Source organism: Vicugna pacos, chromosome 9 (assembly GCF_048564905.1).
Source record: "Vicugna pacos chromosome 9, VicPac4, whole genome shotgun sequence".
Taxonomy (NCBI): domain Eukaryota; kingdom Metazoa; phylum Chordata; class Mammalia; order Artiodactyla; family Camelidae; genus Vicugna; species Vicugna pacos.
Genome location: NC_132995.1, coordinates 60,977,470 through 61,000,584, shown reverse-complemented (window position 1 = coordinate 61,000,584; position 23,115 = coordinate 60,977,470). Strand labels below are relative to the sequence as shown.

Genomic DNA, 23,115 nt, shown 5'->3' with positions numbered 1-23,115 from the left:
AAAAATATGAGAAAAGAAGGAAGTGAACATAATTAATGTCAGAATGGCATTAATGGTAACTTTTAGGCAGGAGGGAAGAAGTTGTAACAGGGAAAGGGCAGATGGGTTTCTGGGGGCTGAGAATGTTGTTTCTTGACCTCAGTGGGAGTTTCCATGCATTTGCTTTATAATAAATCATTAAGATACACATTTCTGTCTTTTACACTTTGCTGTATATGTAATGCAATTCATAATAAAAATTTTATTTGAATGTGTAGAACCAATGTCACTTAGTAAGAGAATGGTATAAACATTTGTTGACTCTCATACTTAGACTTCAGTAATATTCTTCACTCTGTCTTTACCTACTCTAACAGACTTTCAATTTCTGTTTCTTGGAGATTATCTTTTAGGGATTAATCCTTTAATGTTTACTAGATTCCAAATTCTACTAACAGACACTATATGGGAATCAATAGTTACAATTACATTTTGTAATAAAGGCATATTCTGGAATATTCTGTACTTCCTAACTTGGGGCATTGTTTTTAAAACCCCAAATTTAATCTTGGGTGATAATCTGTGCGTCTGCAAGGTGTACAATATAAAGACAAATGAGATGAATACAGTTTCATCTGGGACTAAATAACTAAATAACATCAACTCAACAGTTTTTCTGGGAACTTCCACACCTGTTTCCTATTATTGATTACTTTAGTGTATTTGTCTTCAGTCTTTGTCTACCCAGCCCTCATTCAAAACCCAGGCATCTGTCTAGATATAAAAAGCTTTAACAGTAATAGGAAATTTAATTTGGTGATCTGAAATAAGAATGATCTTTTAGTAGGACCAAGTCATTTTATCTCTTCTCTATAACTATAGCAAAAGGAACAGCTAAGTAAACACACTTCAAATTTTATTTTGACAGCAATGATAAAACCTATAGTGAAATACTGCTCCTATCCACTTTTCTACATGCCTTTTAACATCCCCTTTAAGGCAAACACTAAGCATCAAAATATAGCAGACTAAAACAATTCTGCCTCAAATTATGGAGACCCAAACTTTGGTCTATGCACTGTTATCAGTTTGATTAACTAAATAAAAGTAACATTTCCATTAGACAATTTCTTACTTTTGGAACATGAGGATTAAATTCCACAGCTCTATGAATTGCTTCCACAGCATTAATTTCTGCTGTGCTTAATCCTCTTCTGGAGGCTGTTTCTGGAGAGAATCTGTAAGAAAATCACAAAATGACGAAATGAATATTTAAATAAATAAATAAATAACATAACGTAACATAATGTAACGTAACATAATATAACATAACATAATCTAGCCTCCTGAATCAGAGGTTTCTGGTGATGGCTAAAACCAAAGTCAAATAGCTACTAAATATGAAAGTAAAGCCTTTGGTTCAACATACAAAGAAAGGCAGTGCAAGAAATGAAAATCTTCAAGCTTAGGTAAAGAAAGCCTTCAGGAGAAATCCATTGAAGGATTTGGGAAAGTCAACAAAATAAGAAATGATGCACAGCGATATCTAGAGAATCTCATGAAATAGAAGCATATTCTTATCAAACTTTCACTGAGAAGAAACAGCCTGTGAATATTCCATTCTAATATTCATATCAAGGCATAGTATCTAAAGTGAAAGAAATGGTGGCCATTTGGTTAGTTTCTGAATATTTTACCAGTGAAATAAAGAGAAATTCACCAAGGGCAGTCAAAAATACAAGGAAATCAGAATAACTGAGAATTATAATCTCAGAACAGATAACATGAAATCTATTTCCCTACCATACACCTTTATCACTACTGTCTCAGCTACTCTGTACTATTTGTACTTTCTATCTAGCATTGCTTTGCGCATTCAACACACAAAATCCTCACACAGCCACCCTACTATATTATTCTCACTTTACAGATGAGGAAGAAACTCAAACTGATTAATTTACTCAAAGTGTTCCACAGCTGGTATGCTTTAGACTTTGAATTTGAACCCAAGTTTACTTAGCTCTAAAAACCTTACTCCTTCCACTCCACATAATAAGAACCTTCAAAGCCCCGTAAGATCAAGACTTATTCAGCAGGAAATATGCTCCCCCCCACCACAAAAGCATTGTTTAAAGTCAGTGGAAGACAACTGTAGTTTCCATAACTACTTACTTATCTGAAACAGTCCTTGTTTTCAATAGTGCTGCTGTATAACAGATTGCTGCTGACTTTGGTAGGCTTATATCTGTAATAATAATTTTCACCTTAGGTAAGAATCACAAAAAATATCTTAAGACAATTTTTAATAAGAATAATTCACAGTAAAAATTCAACAGATACATATAACATAATAGTAAATGCACATGGACATGTAATTGGAAGACCTGAGTTTGAATCTTGATTCTACTATTTACCACCTATGTATCCTTGAACTAGTAGCAACTTCTATAGCCTCAGTTTTCTCTTCTCAAAATAAAAAAGTGGCACTTTTCTAGCAGAGATTAAATAAAATTATGTCTGTGAAAGCCCTCACACAATGAATGGTGAAAAGTACTCAACAAATGTTTATAATAATTTGCTTACAATAATACTATTCAAGGAAAAAGGCATAGTATTGTTAGAACTATGTAAAAACTCAACCCATTCACAGAAAAAAACTAAGATGTAAAAAAAAAAATTAACAGTAGTTAAATCTAGGCAATATAACCACAGGTGACCTTCATTTTTAATTCTTCCTGTTTTTGAATTTTCTACATTTTCTTAAATTATGATTCTTTCATAAAATAAAAAGAAATCAATTGGGAACTATAATTAAATTAATTACATAAATTCTTTCTTAAAGAATGCCCAAAATAATGTTATCAGGAGAGTAAGACGAGAGAACTCTCTTTTTAGATTCCAGAATTTACCAGCAAATGCAGAACTAAAGAAGTAAATTTCCTTTTCACTTCTTCAGGATTCTAGAAAGGTTAAAAACCGAGGACTCATAAAAATAACTGAAAACACAGAAGCATATCTAAGTTGCTAGTTTTACTTTATTTTTAATGAATAGGTCCTATCTGATTTTTCATATTCAGTCCCTAAGCTTGTTCATCATAAGTATCACATGCAGGCCATGCATCTGATAAGTAACATATGGAAAGAATTTCTCACAAATATCTCCATGAGCCTAGACTATCCTAAAGCACTTCCTAAGAATTCCAGATGTTTAAAAGAAATAAACTTCTCTTTCCAAGTGTAACACATTTCAAACTTTCCAAGTTATGGGGATTCCCAAGCTAATGGGTAGGAGCTTATAACAGGACAGTATGAATAAGTGACTTATATGTGTTCTGTTATAGTGAAAGATATGACGAGAAATAATATTATGCTAGTTAGGATGTTTGCAGCTTTGAAGCTGGATGCCTCACTCAGAATGAGGAGAAAGGTTATGCTTCTTAAGAATTCTCCCAACTTCATCTGTGGTAAACTGGCACTGTTATGGTAGAATAATAAAAATAGCCAATATATAATGACTTCTTAATGTCGGGAATAAACAAACAAATGGAACACCTAAATTTAAGTTCAGGCTTGCCACCTACTGGCTAGGAGACCTTAGCCAATTACTTAACCTCCTTCAACTCCAGTTTTCTTATTTACTAACTGGAGATAATAAAAATACTTGTCCTATCATCTCACAGGATTGTTATAAGGATCAGATGAAATACTAAATTACAATCAGCATTGTAAAATGTTATTCTGAATTACTCTTCTACGTACTGCTAAGCAATCTGTTAGCCTTCCCTGACACTCCAAAACAAATAAGCTGCATAGCACCCCGTACTTTTCCAATTATCTTACCTAACATGCTATGGTTCAATATAACTACTATTCATTTGTCTGTATGTTCCACTAAACTGCAAATCCTAAAAGGGTTAAGTCCATGTCTTCTTGTTCACCATCGTATTCCAAGGGCCTCACTCATATTAGGTGCTCAATAAACAAACGAATAAATCTCGACAGAAGAAAAGTTCCTCCTTGCAGGCTGTTGCTACCAAAAGTACTGGTAAAGAAGATACTTAATAGTAACTAGTACCCCCAGATTCTAAATACCAACTGGTAAGAATGGAGAGAAAAATCACAGAAATACTAGAACAGGATCACATTTACGATTATTTAATTGAAAAAAAAAAAAGCTTTAACCATACTATCAACTAAGAGAAGTATCACTCACCATCATACTTTGCTAGGACTGCTTGAACATCTGCATAGGCCTGTAATTCTAAAAGTGATTCTAGGAGATTTTCATGGATGTTTAACATGGTAAGAGGAGGAAATTCTTTCATTAACTGTATATTAAAAGGAAAAAAGATTAAAATTATAGCAAAGGAACTCAATAGAGATGAATCAGACTCATTTAAGTAGAAATTCTTTTGTTTCTTAACAAAATTGTGGACACTCAACTTCTAAGAAATCTATATACATATTAATAAGCATCTTGTTATAAAAACTATCAGTTAAAAAGCAGTGATTCTGCATTAACACAACTGGCAACTTAAAACACATTTTCAGTTTTTGAAGGAATAAAGACAAAAGTCCAGTCATCAAATTTACTTACGTCTCTCATTATTTTTACTGCTTCTCTTATTCTTCCTAATTTTCTTGCACACATTGCCAGTCTTCTTTTTATATATACCAGTACGTTGGTATCTCTCCCTATTTGAAAAAACAAAAGATCACACAAAACTATCACTTTCATATTATGATCTGCTATTTCATTAACATATATTTGCTTGCCCTGGAATGTTCAATTAAAATTAAATTGTGTCAGGATGGAAGAATATTAAAAACTATTGAATTTGGGTGATGAACATTGAATGACTGTTCATTATGCTACTCTATGTTTAAAAATGAAGTTTTTACATTAAAAGCTTAAAAAATGTATATATATAGAATTACTTTTGCTTCTAACATTAAGCAATCTAAGTACAGTATATATAAAGTAATTTATGTATACTTGACGAGTACATTTTAAGAGTCTCATGCTCTACCGACTGAGCTAGCCGGGTGCCGACGAGTACATTTTAATACTAAAAAAGAGACACCAAAAGGAAGAAATAGCATTAATCTATTAAGTTTCTGTGTAAAAAATCTATTATTTTAATATTCTCTGTTATTTTAACTGACAAAGATGTTCAAAACAGAAGTTCTATGGCTAGTGTGAATTTTTGCTCAACAGCTAGTAACTAACAAACTATAAAACTACTTCTAGAAAGGACCAACAAATATTTCTGTAAGTAGCTCATTACTATATTTGAGAGTATACAAGGACAAATGGCACGACTTTTTCAAAAACATGGTTTCATTAGTCTAGACTGCAAAATTATATATTCCCACAGTTGTGTGTTATAATAACATGCATTAATGAAACATAGCATATAAATTAATATTTGGTTTAGAGAGAAAAAATTATCCAAATTTTAATTTCCACAAACAAAAGATTTAGAACTTAACTGCTAACAGATAATGCATTATATAAACAAATTTCAATTTATTGCCCACTATGTGGCAAAATCACAAAACTAAAACCCTCTGACCACACAAAATAGCAAGAAGCAGTATTACAGATTCTAGTATCTTTGGTAAAAGTGTTTCAATCATAACTGAGAGTATCCCTAAGAGTGGAAAGATAAGACCTCAGTTGCTATGGCCTGTAGGATCTCCAATTCATCACAGAGAAAAATCAACTAAAGAAAGAATCAATACCAAGTATAAGGCTGGTTTCTGTGCTAAAGGGGCCTTGCCCTGGCACTACATGGAGATATACACAGTCTGTAGAGAAAACCAAATGATACACCTCTACTACTGATCGGAGTGAGGGTGAGGATAAAGGTAACAGCGGCTTACCACTACTAGAAGACTCTCTTCAATCTTTCAGTCTTAAATATTTTTGAATTGTGTTTCTCCAATGATCAACCCAAGTCTTACATGAAATAAATTACTGTTAAGTTTCACAGCAGCACCTCTCTCAATAACCAGAGGAGATCCATTCCTCTCTACAAGCATTCTATAGATAAACCACATTTCTGTCTTGCTGGCTTAAATAGATTAGTTACCTTTTATGAAAAGTAGCAAACCTCTAAATATTAAGATTTTTAAGTTTTTGTTGTTTTGTGTTTTCAACATAGAAGAGGCAGATGCAGAAACTAAAAGATTGGTGAAAATTAGTTCAAACTCACTTACTCAGTTGAGCTTCATGCTGAGGACTCTGGTGCTGGCACTGCTGTGACCGCCTATAAATTGTTTCTCCTGCCTTGAGTGCCTGTTTAAATAACCTTTCAGCATCTACAATAGTTGTTGCTTCTTCCTCAGCCAGTAGAACGTAGGCAGTGGCACAGCTATAAAGAAAGCAACGAAGGCAATTTGAAATAAATGGCATTTTCTTTTGGGTATGTCCCTTTGCTCTATATCACATTTCTCTATCTTTACATACATTTTCTGTCTCTTAAAGAAAACTTCATTCAACCTTTTAATTTATTAAGAGCATACTTATAAGTTCTTTATGTCTGTTTCTGCAATTTTTCTCCTTTCCTATCTTTCTTCTGTATCTTTTTTACTTTTAGATCCTTTCTTTTACCCTTTGTCCTGTAATTTTCCATTGTGGAAGGGATGGGGAAAAGAAGATATATAAGGAATTATCTGAAAAGAAGTTCAAGGGACTATACATTATAATAGTCATGCCTGCTCTTAGTCACTATACACCTGGTAATATGCATCTAACGGCGGCAGGTATGGAAGAGGGTGATGATTGAGAAGAAAGTCCCATAGCCAACTTAGGCACCTTTAGCATCTGACTCAGAATCACACCATCGCAGGACAAGACCTTTCTCCCAACCCTGAGTATTCCCTCTGCATGCTGCCCCTTCCTATATTGGACTTATCCACAATAGTACTGCAGGAAAACTTCTCTAGGTCTGAATTCTAGTCTTTCCTAGCATTATCTGATTACCTAAGCCTGTATTATCTAGTTCTGTAGTCATTGGCCACATGCAGTTATTGAACAACTGAAATGAGTCTAATCAGAATTGAGACATGTAAAATTCAATTTAACTACTTTTAAATAACAACACTTCTAAAAGATCTAGGTTGGCATAAATTTATGCAGTAGAATCAAAATATAAGCATAATTTAAATACAATATAGCTATATGATAAAGAGATTCTTTTCCCTTAGAGATTTCTTGTATTTGTAAAAAAGTATTTTAAATAAAGATGTTATATAGATTAATTTTACAAATACCCAATGAGTATTACTATTGGGAATGCTTTTTTTTAATGAGGTAAAATTCACATAACAAAATTAACCATTTTAAAGTGTATAATTCAGGGACTTTTAATATATTTACAAGGTTCATTCATATAGCACATAGCAATATTTCATTCATTTTCATGACTATATAATATTCCATTCTACTAACACACACACACACACACACACACACACACACACCCCACCCATATTATTTATCCATCCAGTTTGGGGCTATTACAATACTGCTATAAACATTTGTATAAGTTTTTGTTTGAACACTTGCTTTCAGTATATGCCTAGGAGTAGAACTGCTGGGTCATATGGTAAGTTTAATTTTAACTTTTTAGGAACTGTCATACTGTTTTCTACAGTACTTGTATCATTTCACAGTCCCACCTACAATGTATGAGGGTTTCAATTTCTCCACATTTTCATGAACACATCTTATTTTCTGTTTTTTGTTCTATTTGTTGTGTCGTTGTTGTTGTTGTTGTTGTTACACTTATCTTGTGAAGGAGTATTTCATTGTGCTTTTCCTTATCATTTCCCTAATGATGAATGATGTTGAGCATCTTGATGTACTTAGTGGTCATTTGTATATCTTCCTTGAAGAAATGTCCATTCAAGTCCTCTGCCCATTTTTAATTGGATTGTCTTTTTGTTACTGAGTTGTAAGAGTTCTTCATATATTCTGGATACTAGACCCTTATCAAACATACAACTGGCAAATATTTTTCCTCATCCCATAGGCTGCATTTTCACTTTCCTGACAGTATCTTATGATGCAAGAAAGCTTTTAATTTTGATGAAGTCTAATTTATCTAATTTTTCTTTTGCTTCTTGTGCTTTTGGTGTCATATCTAAGAAACCATTGCCAAATCCACAGTCATGAAAATTTGCTCCTATGTTTTCTTCTAAGGGTTTTATAGTTTTAGCTCTTACATTTAGTTCTTTGTTTACTCTTTAATTGTTATGTATGGTGTGAGGTAAGGATCTAACTTCATGCTTTTGTATGTGGTTATCCAGTTGTTACCATCTGTTGAAAAGACTATTCTTTCCCCGATTGAGTGGTCTTGGCACCCTTGTCAAAAACCAGTTGACCACAGATGTATGGGTTTATTTCTGAACTCTCAATTTGACTCCATTAATCTAGATAGCTATCTTTATGACTGAATTACTATAGCTTCACAGTAAGTTTTGCAGTCAGGAAGTGAGTCCTCCAATTTTGCCTTTTTCAAGGTTATTTTGGCTACTTGAAGTCTCTTGTAATTTCATACGAATTTTAGAATCAGTTTGTCCATTTCTGCAAAATTGGCAATTGAAATTTTGATAGAGATTGTACTGAATTTGTAGATCAACTTGAGAGGTACTGACATCTTAACAATAAAAAGTCTTCCAATCCATTAACATGTGATGTCTTTCCATTTATTTGGGTCTTCTTTAACTTCTTTCAATATTTTGTTATTTTCAGTTTACAAGTCTTTCACCTCCTTGGTTAATTTATTCTTAAGTGTTTTAATACTCTGATGCTATTGTAAATAGAATTACTTTCTTAATTTCCTTTTCAAATTGTTCATTGCTACTGTATAAAAATACAACTGATTTTATGTTGATCTTGTTTCTTGCAACTTTGTTGAGCCCTTTCATTAGTTCTAATAGTTTTTGTTTGTGAATTCTTTAAAGTTTTCTACATATAAGGTCATGTCATCTATGAATATAGTTTTACTTCTCCCTTTCCAATCTGAAAGCCATTTCCCCTCTCTTCTTATCTAACTGCATCGGCTAGCACCTCTAGTACTATATTAAACAGAAGTGGCAAGAATAGACATCCTTGCCTTATCCTTCATCTTAGCTGTAGGTTTTTCACAGATGACTCTTACCAGTTTGAGGAATTTTCCTTATATTCCTTATTTTTATAATAAAATGTTGTTGGATTTTGTCAAATACTTTTCTACATCAATAGAGATGATCATGTAGTTCTTGCCCTTTGTTCTATCAATCTAGTGTCTTACACTGACTGATTTTCACATGTTAAACCACCCTTGCCTTCCTGGGATAGTGCCACTTGGTCATGGTGTATAATCCTTTTAATCTGCTGCTGCATTTGGTGTGCTAGCATACTTTTTAGAATTTCTGCACCTATATTTATTGTGAATATTAGTCTGAAGTTTTTGTTTCTTGTGTTTTTGTTTGGTTTTGGTATGATGGTAATACTGACCTCATAGAATAAGTTAGGAAGAATTACTTCCTCTTCTATTTCTTTGAAGAGTTTGAGAAGGACTGGTGTTAATTCTTCTTTAAGTGTTTGGTAGAATTCACCAGTGAAGCAATCTAGTCCTAGGCTTTCTTTGGAAGCTTAAAAATTACTGATGCAATCCCTTCACTTGTTATAGGTCTATTCAGGTATTCTATTTTTTCTAGGGTCAGTTTTGGTGGTTTGTGTGTTTCTAGGAATTTGTCCATTTCATCTAACTTATCCAATTTGCTGGCATACAATTGTTCATAGTATTCTCTTATAATCTTTTTACTTTCTTTAAGGTAAGTAGTAATGTCTCCAGTTTCATTCTTGATTTCAGTAAGCTGAGTTTTCTCTCTTTTTAAATTGGTCAATCTAGCTTAAAGTTTCTCAAGTCTGTTGACCTTTTTTAAAAAAAAATCTTTAGTTTCAACTATTCTATTGTTTTTCTATACTCTATCTTGTTTATATCACTCTAATCTTTATTACTTCCCTCCTTCTGCTTAGTTTATTTGGCTCTTCATTTTCTAGCTTCTTAAGGTATAAAGTTAAGTTCTTGATTTGAGATCTTTCTTTATTAATGTAGGTATTTACAGCTATAAATTTTCCTCTGAGCACTACTTTTGGTTTGTTTTCATCTTCACTCATTCCAAAGTATCTTCTAATTTATCTTGTGATTTCTTCTTTGACTCATTTGTTGTTTAAGAGTTTGTTGTTTCATTTCCACATATTCTAACATAGTGAAATTTCTAGATTTCCTTCTGTTATTGACTTCTAATTTCATTCCACTGTGGTTGGAGTTGATAGTTTATGCTATTTCAGCATTTTAAAGTTTACTGAGAATTGTTTATGTCTTTACTATGGTATATCCTGGAGAATGTTCCATGTATACTTGAGAAGAAAGTATATTCTTCTATTTTTGGTAGAGTATTATATAGATGTCTGTTAGGTCCAGTTGGTTTACAGTGTTGTTCAAGTCCTCTATTTCCTTGTGTATCTTTTGTCTAGTTATTCTATCCATTATTGAAAATAGGGTGTTGATCTCTCCAATGACTATTGTTGAACTGTTTATTTCTCCCTTCAATTCTGTCAATTTTTGTTTCATACACTTTGGGGCTGTTATTAGATGCATATATGTTTGTAACTGTTTCATCTCTTTGATGAATTGAATCTATTTTATCATTATACAGTGTCATTCTCTGTTTTATAAAAATTTTGCCTTGCAGTCTATTTTGTCTGATATTGGTTAAGCCACTCCATCTCTCTTTGGTTACAATTTGCATGGAATATTTTTTCCATACTTTTACTTTCTACTTCTTTGTGACTTTGTCTCTAAAGAGTCCCTTATAGACAGCATGTATTTTACTATGTTTTGTTTAATCCATTCTGCCAATCAATGCTTTTTAATTGGAGGGTTCGATCTACTTACCTTTAAGTAATTAGTGATAAGGAAGAACTTGTTTCTGCCATTTTCCTATTTGTTTTCTACTATGTTCTATCTTTTTGTTTTCATTTCCTGCACTATTGCATTCTTTTGTGTTAGACATTTTCTAATACACCATTTTGTTTCCCTTATTTTTTTTTTACCATTTTTTTTGTTATTTCTTAATGACTAACAGTTAACAATTATATTTAACATCTGAATTTATAACAATCTAGTACAAATTAATACTAATTTAGTTTCAATAGTACAAATCTTTGCTCCTACATAGCTCTTCTCCCCACCCCTTATGTTGTTATGGTCACAAATTACATCTTTAAAAACTGTATATTTATCAACATAGATTTATAATTATTGTTCAACATAGTTGTCTTTTAAATCATAAAGATAAAATCAAGAATTGCAAACAGAAATACATTAATATTGACTTTTTAATTTGCTGATGTAGTTACCTTTATTGGTGTTCTCTATTGCTTTGTGTGGAGTCAAAACTGTCTACTATCCTTTTATTTCAGCCTGAAGGACTCCTTATAGGATTTCTTGTCAGACGGGTCTACCAACAATGAACTCTGTTTTTGTTTATTTAGGAATGCCTTAATTTCTCCTTCATTTTTTTGAAGGATAAGTTTGCTTGGCATAGAATCCTTAGTTGCCAGTTTTCTCTCTTTCTGAACTTTGATTATATCATCCCACTGCCTTCTGGCTTCTATGGTTTCTGGTGAGAAATCAGTTAGTAATCTTTTTAAGGATCACTTATTTGTGAAGAGTCACTTCTCTCTTGCTGCTTTCAGACATGTCTCCATATCTTTGGCTTTTGAAAGCTTGATTATAATGTGTGTCATTATGGATGTCTTTTGCATATATCATACTTGGGGGTCATTTAACTTCTTGAAAGTATAGATTCATATCTTTCACCAAATTTGGAACCTTTTCAGCCATTATTTCTTTAAATAATCTTTTTGCCCCTCTCTTACTCTCCTCTTTCTGGGACTCCATTATACATAGGTTGGTATGCTTAACAGTGTCCTACAGGTTTTTTAGGTTCTGTTCACTTTCCTCCATTCTTTTATTTTTGACCTAAATCAAGTTTGTCAATTCTTTTTTCTGTCTGCTCAGATCTGCTGCTAAATCCCCTAAAGGAAATTTTACATTACAGTTATACTTTTCAATTCTAGAATTTCTATTTAGTTTTTATTATTTCTACTTCTTTATTGATATTCTCCAATGATGAAATGTCATTCTCATGGTTTCCTTTAGTTCTTAGTATATAACTTCTTTTACTTCCTTGAGCACATTTAAAACAGGTGATTTAAAGTTTTTATCTAGAAAGTCCAAAGTCTGGACTTCCTCAAAGATAGTTTCTATTCATTTCTTTTCTTTTCTGTGTATGGGGCATATTTTGTTTCTTTGTATATCTTCTAATTTTTTATTGAAAACTGGAAATTTAAAATATAATTTAGCAACTCTAGAAGTCAGATTTCCCCTCCTCCCAAGGATTCGCTGTTGCTGCTTGCTATAGCTGTTTGATTTTTCTGAACTGATTTTATAAAGTTTGTATTCTCTGTCACAAGTGATCAGTGAAGTCTCTGCTCCTTTAACTTTATGGTCAGTCAGTGGTTTGACAGATTGCCTTAAACACCTGAAACCAAGAACAACAAAAAAAGAAAAGTCTTTGCAGATGGGTTCTGTGTGTGTATTGGGGCATACCTTCAACATTCAGTTAGGCAGTTTACAAGTCTGCCCTAGCCTTCACTTTCTGTTTGTGCAGAACCTGAAAGTCAGACAGACATGAAAGCTTAGGATCTTCTTAAGTCTTTTCTGAGCATATGCCCAATCTTGGGCATGTGTGGGGCCTTTGAAATTCCCAGGAATATGTGGGAACTTTTAAAAGCCATTATTTCCCAAAGTATCTCATACCCTAACCTCTCCTCCCAAGCTTTCTAGTTTGTCTATTATTTGCCCTAGCTGTTACCCCTTGCCCCTGGCAGCAGGGGCTAATACATTGCCCTTAAATGTTTTCAACAAATTCTCCCCAGTATAGTTGTGTCAGTGCTGGGAGAGTTTCAAATTAACCAAAATAAAGACAAGCCCCATGAGCTGATCCTTCAGGGAGCCACCAGACAGGTCAAAATAAACCACCACAATTCTTTGAGAATGAAGTCTATTCTGCTTCCTCTGATAGCAGGAACTTATACCAGTATGCAGACTGTTATCTTCAAGGTGCCACGGAGCTAGGGAGTGGAGGATGGGAGCAGTGTAAGTTAAAACACCATAAAGCACTCTTACAGAAATTTAACTGTTTTTTAATTGATTAAACACTCTCCAGGTTGCAATAAACTTTTGATTAGCTTCCAGAATTTCAATAAAATTGATTCACTGCTTTTGGCGTTCTCTACACTGCCACTTTTGTTCCACCTTGGGAAGGTCTTCCTAATAAGGATTAATGTATCTGCGATAGGGTAGAAGGGAGGGGTACACGGGGACTATGCTAAGTTCATATTATTTAGGAGGCGTTTCTTGATTAATTCCAACTGGGCCATATTTTTACTCTTGGCATTTATTTAATATTAGATTAGTACTTATTGATCTGTCCCATTTAAATATGAAGTTGACTTATGATTTTACATTGTCTTTTTAAAATATAAAGTTGATACAAGGAGTTATAAAAAATAAATACTGCTAACATTAAAAAAATTAAGCTAGAGCTATGTTTTACCTATTTTGAATCCCCTTCTCATGCCTCCAATGCCACTAACTACAGTTCTCAGGACTGAGAAATGACTTAAATGAAAAACAAAATTAAAACAGGTGGCATAAGTATTTTAATACTCTTTAACTATCAAGTATTATCATCAGTTAGATCAGCATTCTCCATTTAAAAAAGTATTTCTAGCATGATTCCTATTCAAAAGCATATGTAAGTTTACAATTTCAGAAGCAAAATACAGATGTCAGTGAACACTGCAAATTTTGTCTCCAGTATGCAAAAAGAGAAAGGGGACTGTTTATGACTCCAAGTGTCTTAGGAACAGACAAAAGAAAACAAAATCATTTGCCTGGGTTTCCTTTAAGACAAACTTATTTTCCATGTATTTGAAACTTACTCATTGTTTAATTCTAAAGCTTGATAGGCTGCTTTGATTCGAGCTGGAGGATTTCTTTCCCTCCATGCCTTCTGCATAACTGTAGGAAAAATATTTCAAAAAGGAGATGAGATGGTAAACATAAATAATTTTATGCAAAACATATGAATGAGTTAGAAGAATAAACAAAGATCTTAGTAAAATGTCCTAAACATAAGAAAGAAGAAATTGGGGTGCTAGCTAATACCTTAACCTTCTGAGAAATTTACATTAAATGTGGAAGCTTCACATATAATGAAAATACTCTTTCTCTGATTATGAAGAACAACACAGATGGTACTTAATCAAGTTCATTACATCATTATTAAACATGAACATTTATATACCTAAATACATATTAAAACTGAGTTTGACATCAGGTTACAATCTAGAAAATATTCTAGTTCTCTTATCCTCTTGAAAAGATTCTATGAAACTCTTAAAAATGTACAAAACACTTAAAAACAAAGTATTTGTCTAATCAATGGTTCAATCCATGAAGAGTGCTTGAATTTGCATTTTGTATTAAAGAGAGGGGGAATTAATTTAGTATATAGTACATTTATGGGAAATGTCAGTCTCTACTAAAATTTAAGAAAAGCCTAAATTGGGATCTCTCAGAAATAACAAATATTAGTTTTGTTATCATTTACTGTACCAAAATGAAAAATTCACACTAAGCAAAGATTCTTAAAAATTAAACAAACAAGTAAACAAAATAGATCCATGAAATTATCCGGCCTATTTCAAGTTTGATAAGAAAAATAGAAAATCTATGAATGTTGCTTTTGGAACAAAACCTACAACTGTCCAGAAAGAATAATGTGGAAAATGTTTGAGTTTTCCTTTGGAAACAAAATATTAGTCTTGGCTTAGAAAAGGAGACAATGTATTCTACTTGTGTAACAAAAATACGTTTCTCATATCAAACATGTCACCAGCTAGCTGACAGCTAATGCCCTGAAGTTGACAAACTGATGCAAGTCAGTACCCACCTGATAATAACCAGGTAAAGAACAGCATTTTGCTTAAACATTAAAATATTACATAAAAATAAAATATAATACTTGACTTGCCATTTTTGATGATGAGGCTGTCTTCTATAAATTACATGATAGAGGTCAAATTTTGACACTGAATCTTTATCAACAGTTCAAATAGTTATTTGGTATTCTAGCATATTAAGTATATACAGTAATTTATTTAACCAATTCCTTTTTGATGGGTAATTAAATTACCCAATTTTTTGCCAATACAGAAATATTGTGATACCCATCTTTCAATATCTATCTCTGCATACCTGACCAAATATTTCATTTTTAGAAGCGGAAGTTGGTTAAAATGTATGCATTTTTAAAAAGATTTTGGATATACACTCCTAAGCTTCTCTCAGTAAGACTGTATTAATTTACATTTTTTCAGGTAGTGTAGGGGAGTGACTACGTCCCCTTACTTCCTTACCAACACTGAGTAGTATCAATTTTTGCTAATTGAATACATGAAAACTATCTTACTTGCATTTGTATTTCTTCTATTTCTAGCAAGGTCATTTAATTTGATGGAGCATTTTTTCTTATTCTTATGTTTTCAAATGCTCTATCAGCTTTTCAAGATTATTCCTCACAACTAACGCAATTCTAAGCCAAAAAGAGGGGAGGAGAAATAACATAAAGGAAGAAAAAATATACTTCATTCTAAATCAAGGTTTAGGAATAATTTAAAGCAAAATGCTGATTTGGTATTCAGCTGTCTTCTTTAAGAATTGTTGATATGTTTTAAAAATAACACAAGCAGTTAGCAATTCAATCAAACATCCATTTTTCAAGTTAAATAATATACTATGCTAACAAGCAGAAGTACTAGCATTCATCCCAAGACCAGGGGTGACAAATATAAATACCTACAGAGATTAGGCAAAAAACATAAATGAATAAACTAAAAGCATATGCACTGTCTAAAAAGTGTCACTGCTTATGTCTAACTAATTATTGCCAATTGGAAATGGAGCCCCAGTTTTGTCATATTTTCCAACTTAAAAGTGTAAATCTGGAGGTTAATGTTAAATCTCCTGACTTTTAAATGTTAAAAAACCCCATGAAAACAAATTATTCAGAAAACACTGCTGGCTGGCCCTCAGGATGTATTTGTTCTCTTAGTTAAAGTAATCAACAGGATAAGAACAAAAATCTACTAATTTAGTAATTACTAATGCCAATAGTCAAGAGAAATTTGAAAAAAAAAAGAGAAATTTGTCATATCACACATATAGACACATCTGTCTTTTTTTAAATATAAAACTACAGACATAAATCATTACCCTTATGCGAGTGTCTGAAAAGACCAATATGGAACCAACAGTCCACTTCTGAATCATCATTTGTGGATTAAGTTTAGTTCAGTCTTTAGCTGGCATTACGAGTATCTCTAGAAATACTACATGAAACACTGAAAGACCAAAATGGGACACATAGTGTTCAGAGAATCTATTTCTAAAGCTTCAACTTTATATGACTCTTTCTTATAACTGATCTACCTGAAGAATGTTCCTCTGATTTGTCTTGGCCTATGTGTCATGTTAGTTTTCCTTTCCTACCCAATGTTCACTCCCCTGCTCCAGCTCCCCAAAAGATACATTATCTTCTTCTACTTTACAAAAGAAAGGCCTGCTTCTCACCCACCCTGAATCTTTTCAAGGTGCATTGCCCTAGAGTGTAAAAATATTCAGGTGCCATAGAGACAATTCAAAGTTTGGATTTGGGGGGCAATTTTCAATCAAGGCACCTAAAATAGGGATTTGTGCCTTTTATTTCTTTCTTTTAGCAGTGAAGTTTGGCATTAGCAATAGAGTGTTCTGGCCCCTGGATGCTCTAAATTCAAGTACCATATAGAGTGGGGAGGGAGTGATAACAATTTTCATCAGTTCCATTTACCAGTACCCCTTTTCCCCTTACTATCAAAGCATGCACTGCTCCTAAAGGAAGATCCCCTCATAGTAAGGCAAAGAAAGCACTAGTAAGGGATGATAAAGGCAGTGGAATCTTATTTTGGCCAAGTGATAAGCTCAAGGCAAAGCTCCAAGATTTATCTATCTTTCTATCTTAGAATCTAAATTCAGAAGAGAGATGGTTGTCATGGGATGCATGTTAAGATGTTTACATGAATTAAAAAATGAAGTCAGAATTCTTCATTTTCTATTAATATAGAAATATTGTGATAATCATCTTTCAACATCTTTGCATACCTGACCAAATATTTCATTTTTAGAGGTGGAAGGTGGTTAAAATGTATGCATGTTTTAAAAGATTTTGGGTATATAAAATTGAGAGGAGTTTAGGAGTATCTGATCGGTAGAAACCATAAAGTATATGTCTGATTTGGTAAACAGGATTAACAATGAGAACTCATTCAGCCAATTAGGTTATATGGAAAACATTTTCCAAAGTTCAAAGAGCCAAGGATTTGACAAAAATATGAAGTACATGTACATGACTCCATTTAAACTTTACAGTTAAGAAATTTAAGTTTTAAAACTTTATACAAAAGATGTTTATTGTGGGAAAGCATTTAAGTCAGATAAAAGATTTTCAAGCATAAAATAATTATAATAAAATCATATATAGTCATGGAATGAATATGAGTTCAACAAGAAAAAGGACTTATAAAATTTACTACTGTTAGAGTATTTGTTCATGTATTTTTCGATGAATAATGGTGGCTATCAAGTAATCAGATTCCTTGAGATACATTTAAATATAGTGTATTCTAATTTTTTAAATTCTGTATTTATGTCAAAAATTACATTCTTTGCAGTTATTTAACCATATGACATCAACTTAAGAATGTGTGAAAGGATACTGAGTTTTCCAAAATTCTTTTAGGAGGCACATGAACAAAAATGTTCTAAGACCACAACTTTAGTGGATAGTCATGGCTGCTATCTGAAAAGCCTGCCAAGGTCTGCAATTCAGCCCCTGAGAAGGAGGTGAAAAGCCTTAATTTCTGGAGTCACCTCAGTCCTTATAGATAACATACAATACTAATTTTCCACTGCTGTTATTTCCCCAACACCTACACTTTTGCCATTAATATAAACATTAAGCACATAAACATAAAGTAATTCCTTCTTCTCTTATTTGCAACTTAATCATTTTATGTAACCATACCAAAGGTCCTTGGGTTTCCTGCTACCATACACCCTTAATATACTTAATGCAGAACAGATATACCAATGCTGGAAAACTGGCTATTTTCCAGACCCTAATTGTTTGTGATTTTCTTCTGCCTATTAATGCGGTGAGTCGAGTCAGTAATAGTGCAGTGGTTAAGAGCCAGACTTGTGTTTGAAACCCACCTTTATCATTTATTAGCTAGATGATTTAGGGCATGCCTCAGTTCCTTTATATTTAAAATGAGACTGATAATAGTACCTATCTCATAAAGTGGGAAGATTAAATTAGTATATTTATATAAATTGCTTAGAATAGAGCTTGGCACATAATAAGTGCCATACAAGTGTTAGTTACTATTAGCAAAATTGCTTAAGACATCTGTGACACCAAGGCTATTTATTCATTCATACTTTCATACTTTCATCAAAGAATACATATTAATATTTACATCCCTAGATGATAGGAATTCAAAGATGATGAGAATATAGTCCCTGTTTCCCAAAGTTTCACACACTATTAGGAGGACAAACATTAAAGCAACATGATGACATTAACAAATAAATGCTTACAGTTCAGTAAATTAAGTAGTTATTTCAGTGAGGTTTGGGCTAAGTATTACAGAACTGCAGAGAAGATCAGAGACGGCTTCCAAGAGAAAGTAACTTTTAATTTTGAAGGATAAAACCAGGAGGGATAAAAACAGAAGCATAGATAAGGAGGGAGAGGCATTCAAAATAGCTGTGATAAAGATCCCTGTCTTTAAGCCAAACATTTAAGAGTCTCAATACTCTCTTCTATAGAGAAGAGGTTACAGAGAACTAAACACAGACATTTTTATGGTCTTTCACCACTTTATAAGCATCTCTGACTTATGACTAGAATGTAACATACCCCATTTTTCTCTACCCCCCAAGCCCCAATGTTTAGCTTTGTCCTACTCTTTTTTTAAATGTGTAATTGCAGGTGTTAATTTCCCAGAACAAAATTGGGTACACCATTCTCTCTACATTGGTAATTGCTGTATTTGATCTGAAAGGTTTCTTAAGTAATAAAAGAAGCATAAAATACTTTATAAGACAGAAAGGTAGAACAATAACCTAGTTTACCATCATAATTGGTTTTAATTTAATCTGGGTTTCTTATCAATGATGCAAACAACTCCAAGCCAAATAACATTATATATTATAATAAATAACTCTAAAAAACTTTAAAAATAATTTTATAACTATTGTTTACCCCGTGAACAGATATGATACATACCTGTGTCTGAAGGACGTAAAAAATCCGTGTCACAGGTAAAAAAGGTCTGATGATCCTGAGCTGACAAATTCATGTCATAGTAAGTAAGTGGCTCTTTACCAGTCACCCAAGTGTATCTTTACCAAAACACAAGAAAATATGTAAATTGAACATGAGAGGGCATCTGTATGCTACAACAGACACTATCTAAAATTCAAAACACAGCTCATACACCTTAATATCAAAAAAAACAACGAGCAACCCAATCAAAAAATGGGCAGAAGACCTAAATAGACATCTCTCCAAAGAAGACATCCAGATGGCCAACAGGCACATGAAAAGATGCTCAACATCAGTAATTGTTAGAGAAATGCAAATCAAAACTACAATGAGGTATCACCTCACATCAGTCAGGATGGCCATCATTAAAAAGTCCACAAAAATCCTTGAGAGGGTGTGGAGAAAAAGGAACTCTCCTACACTGTTGGTGGGAATGTAAACTGGTGCTGCCACTATGGAGGACAATATGTTGACTCCTCAAAAAAACAAAAATAGATTTACCATATAAACCAGTAATCCCACTCCTGGGCATATATCCAGAGAAAAATATAATTTGAAAAGATACATGCACCCCAATGTTCACAAGCAGCACTATTTACAATAGCCAAGACATAGAAACAACCCAAATATCCATCAACAGATGACTGGATAAAGAAGGTGTGGTATAGATACAAAAGGGAATACTAGTCAGCCACAGAAAAGAATAAAAAATGCCATTTGCAGCAACATGGATGGGCCTGGAGATTGTCATTCTAAGTGAAGAAAGTCAGGAAGAGAAGGAAAAATACCATATGATATAACTTGTATGTGGAATCTAAAAAAAAGGACACAGTGGGGAGGATATAGCTCAAGTGGCAGAGTGCATGCTTAGCATGCTCGAGGTCCTGGGTTCAATCCCCAGTAGCTCCTCTAGAAATATATAAATAAATACATACATACATACCTAATTACCTCCTTCCCTCCCCTCCAAAAATTAAAAAATTTAAAAAAAATTTAAAAAGGGAAAAAAAAAGGACACAAATGAACTTATCTACAAAACAAAACCAGACACACAGACAACAGTGCTTACCAGTGGTAAAGGAGGTGGGAAGGGATAAATTGGGAATTTGAAATTTGCACCTCTTGGGGAGTGATAGAAATGTTAGCTATTTTGATCGTGGTGGTGGTTTTGTTGGTATATACATCTGTTAAAATTTATCAAATTGTACATCTGAAATATGTGTAGTTTACTGTACAGGAATCATACCACAATAAAGGTGTTAAAAATATACATATGTATAAAAATTTTTTTAAGTTTAATCTTAAAAAGAAAAGATGACAAAGAGCTTGCAAAGCATAAAAGCAAAGAGAAACTTTTTTCAGATTTTACTAAATTAGAAATTTAAATTTTTGTATCCCCTTGAACCCTCAATAATTAATAGCAAGTTAACAAATTGGTGAATAAATACATTTAAAAATATCTAATCTCAGTAATTGGCAAACAGCAAATTAAAATAACTAATTTTTACTTTTCACCTATAAAATTGACAAATATATGTTGTCAAGGGTTAGGTGGTATAGAGATTCACACATATTGCTGTTATAAATATAAACTGGCATTTGTATTTCTCTTTCCAGAAATTAGATATCTATCAATTAGATAACATCTATCAAGAGTCTTGAAAATATTCACATCTAGCTAGGATGGGTATGTGGAATTCCATTAAACCACTCTATCTACTTTTGTTTATTTTTGAAATTTTCCAACATCAAGAAAAGAAAAAATTTAAAGGAAAAAAAAAAAAAACCTGTTCACACCTTTTGATTTAGTAATCCCAGAGCTACAAATCAACCCTAAGGAAATAATCATACATATGGCTAAATATTTACATACAAAGATACCCCTGTAGTGTAAATGTTAACAGTAAAATATAATCTGTGAGCTAGATAGGGGAGCAGTAGGTAAATTATGTATGTCACCTCCATATAACAGACTATAGTACAACCATTAAAAGTTATTTTTTTGGAGAAATTTATGTTTTGAAGAAATTCTGTGGGAAATTCACATATAGTATTAGAAAAAAAGATGTAAAGCTATACATATATAAATGACGTTAAAGTTCTGTTTCTATATATGCATTAGATGAAAACCTGAATGGAAATACCAATAGCAGTTATCACTTAGTGGTAGAAAAAGGTGAAATTTCTTATCTTAGTATCAGAAACACTTATATTTTGTTTCAAATGATTCGTTTATCTTAATGCAAAAGTCTAAATTACATTGGTTGGGGGAGGGTATAGCTCAGTGATAGAGTATGTGCTTAGCATGCATGAGGTCCTGATTTCAATCCCCAGGCCCTCCATTAATATAAATAAATAAATGAACCTAATTACCTCCCTCCCAAAATAAAAAACAAAATGAAAAATTTTTAAATAAATAAATTACATTGCTGATCATTGTGTGGTTCTGGAAAGCTTAAAAGCATATTGTAGCCAAACCTTAGCAAGTATATGGAACTCTTTGGAATGTGTTTCATGTGTTAGCTTCATATGTTAGCTTTGTTCCAGGGTCCATTTTATGGCCTGATCCTTATTTTTAAATTTACTAAGTAGACACTGTAAGACAACAAAAAGGTCCTTAAAACTTTTTAATAAATACAGTGAGAAGTTCAAGGACCTGTTTTTTGCAGAATCCATTAATACAAGCACCATCAGCCCAACTTTGCAGGACTGGGACTCCTGTGAGGCGTGTCAGGTCCTCGGGGTACAAAATTTAAGGGAGCCCTTACTCTTGGGGTTGAGTTTATGTCAACAAGTTAAAAAGGCAAATGTCTTAACATTTATTATGAAATTAGTTGTTACTTTCCAGTTCCATGAATCATACTTTGAGAACCACTGATCTAAAACAAAGAGCTGACTTTTCTATTTATAAACCTTTGATGGCTTCTGATTGACTAAGAATAATGTCTAAAATCTCTATGTAGTATATAAGCTCCTTCATCAATTTCTCCCAGTCTATTTTCTAGCCTCACTTGTAGCTCTACCTCTCACACCATACTGTGTACTCTAGCCTAACTATTCTGTGTGGTTTTCTGATCCTTCCTCTGCTTAGAATGTTCTTCATCTGGCAACCTTCTTGTCACCTTTTACAGTGTGTTCAAGTTTAAATGTCACCTCCTTTCTAAAGCCTTCCCTAATTTCCCCAGAGCAAAATCAATACTCCCTTTTTATCTCTCATAAAAGCTTAGCTTTTGCTTCCCAGGATGTGACTGTCCTACACTATCAAGTCCTTAAGCACAGAGATTCTTGCTTACCATTTAGTATTCTCATCATTTTGTATAGTCCCTATACATAGTAAACATATAGAGTTTCTTGTTCAATGAATTAAATCAATCTATCACCAGGTAAAACATAGCCCTTCTCAAAATAAAAATAAAGTATCTTTGGTCATAAGCTTCAAAAAATATTTTCTCATTTAGAGTAAAAACTGGAAGAGAAACGGACATAGTAGTATATACAGGGAATGGCGATGTAAGAATACTATGCTTTCTACAGTTGCACAGATGAAATTCTTATTCACATACAGGTTGATATTTTCTA

At 32.9% G+C, this 23,115-nt stretch overlaps 1 protein-coding gene across 3 annotated transcripts in view; it reads right to left on the bottom strand.

Annotated features, from left to right (window-relative positions):
• Positions 1 to 23,115, bottom strand: part of ST7L (suppression of tumorigenicity 7 like) — a 72,008-nt gene that overhangs the window by 40,909 nt on the left and 7,984 nt on the right. For all 3 annotated transcript variants that reach the window (XM_006217811.4, XM_031680289.2, XM_072967983.1), the window contains exons 5-11: positions 19,498 to 19,613; positions 14,051 to 14,129; positions 6,202 to 6,356; positions 4,577 to 4,674; positions 4,193 to 4,307; positions 2,152 to 2,224; positions 1,115 to 1,217 (exon numbers count right to left, since the gene is read on the bottom strand). In XM_006217811.4, coding sequence (XP_006217873.3) covers positions 1,115 to 1,217; positions 2,152 to 2,224; positions 4,193 to 4,307; positions 4,577 to 4,674; positions 6,202 to 6,356; positions 14,051 to 14,129; positions 19,498 to 19,613 — 739 coding nt within the window. The remainder of the gene's footprint in view (positions 1 to 1,114; positions 1,218 to 2,151; positions 2,225 to 4,192; positions 4,308 to 4,576; positions 4,675 to 6,201; positions 6,357 to 14,050; positions 14,130 to 19,497; positions 19,614 to 23,115) is intronic.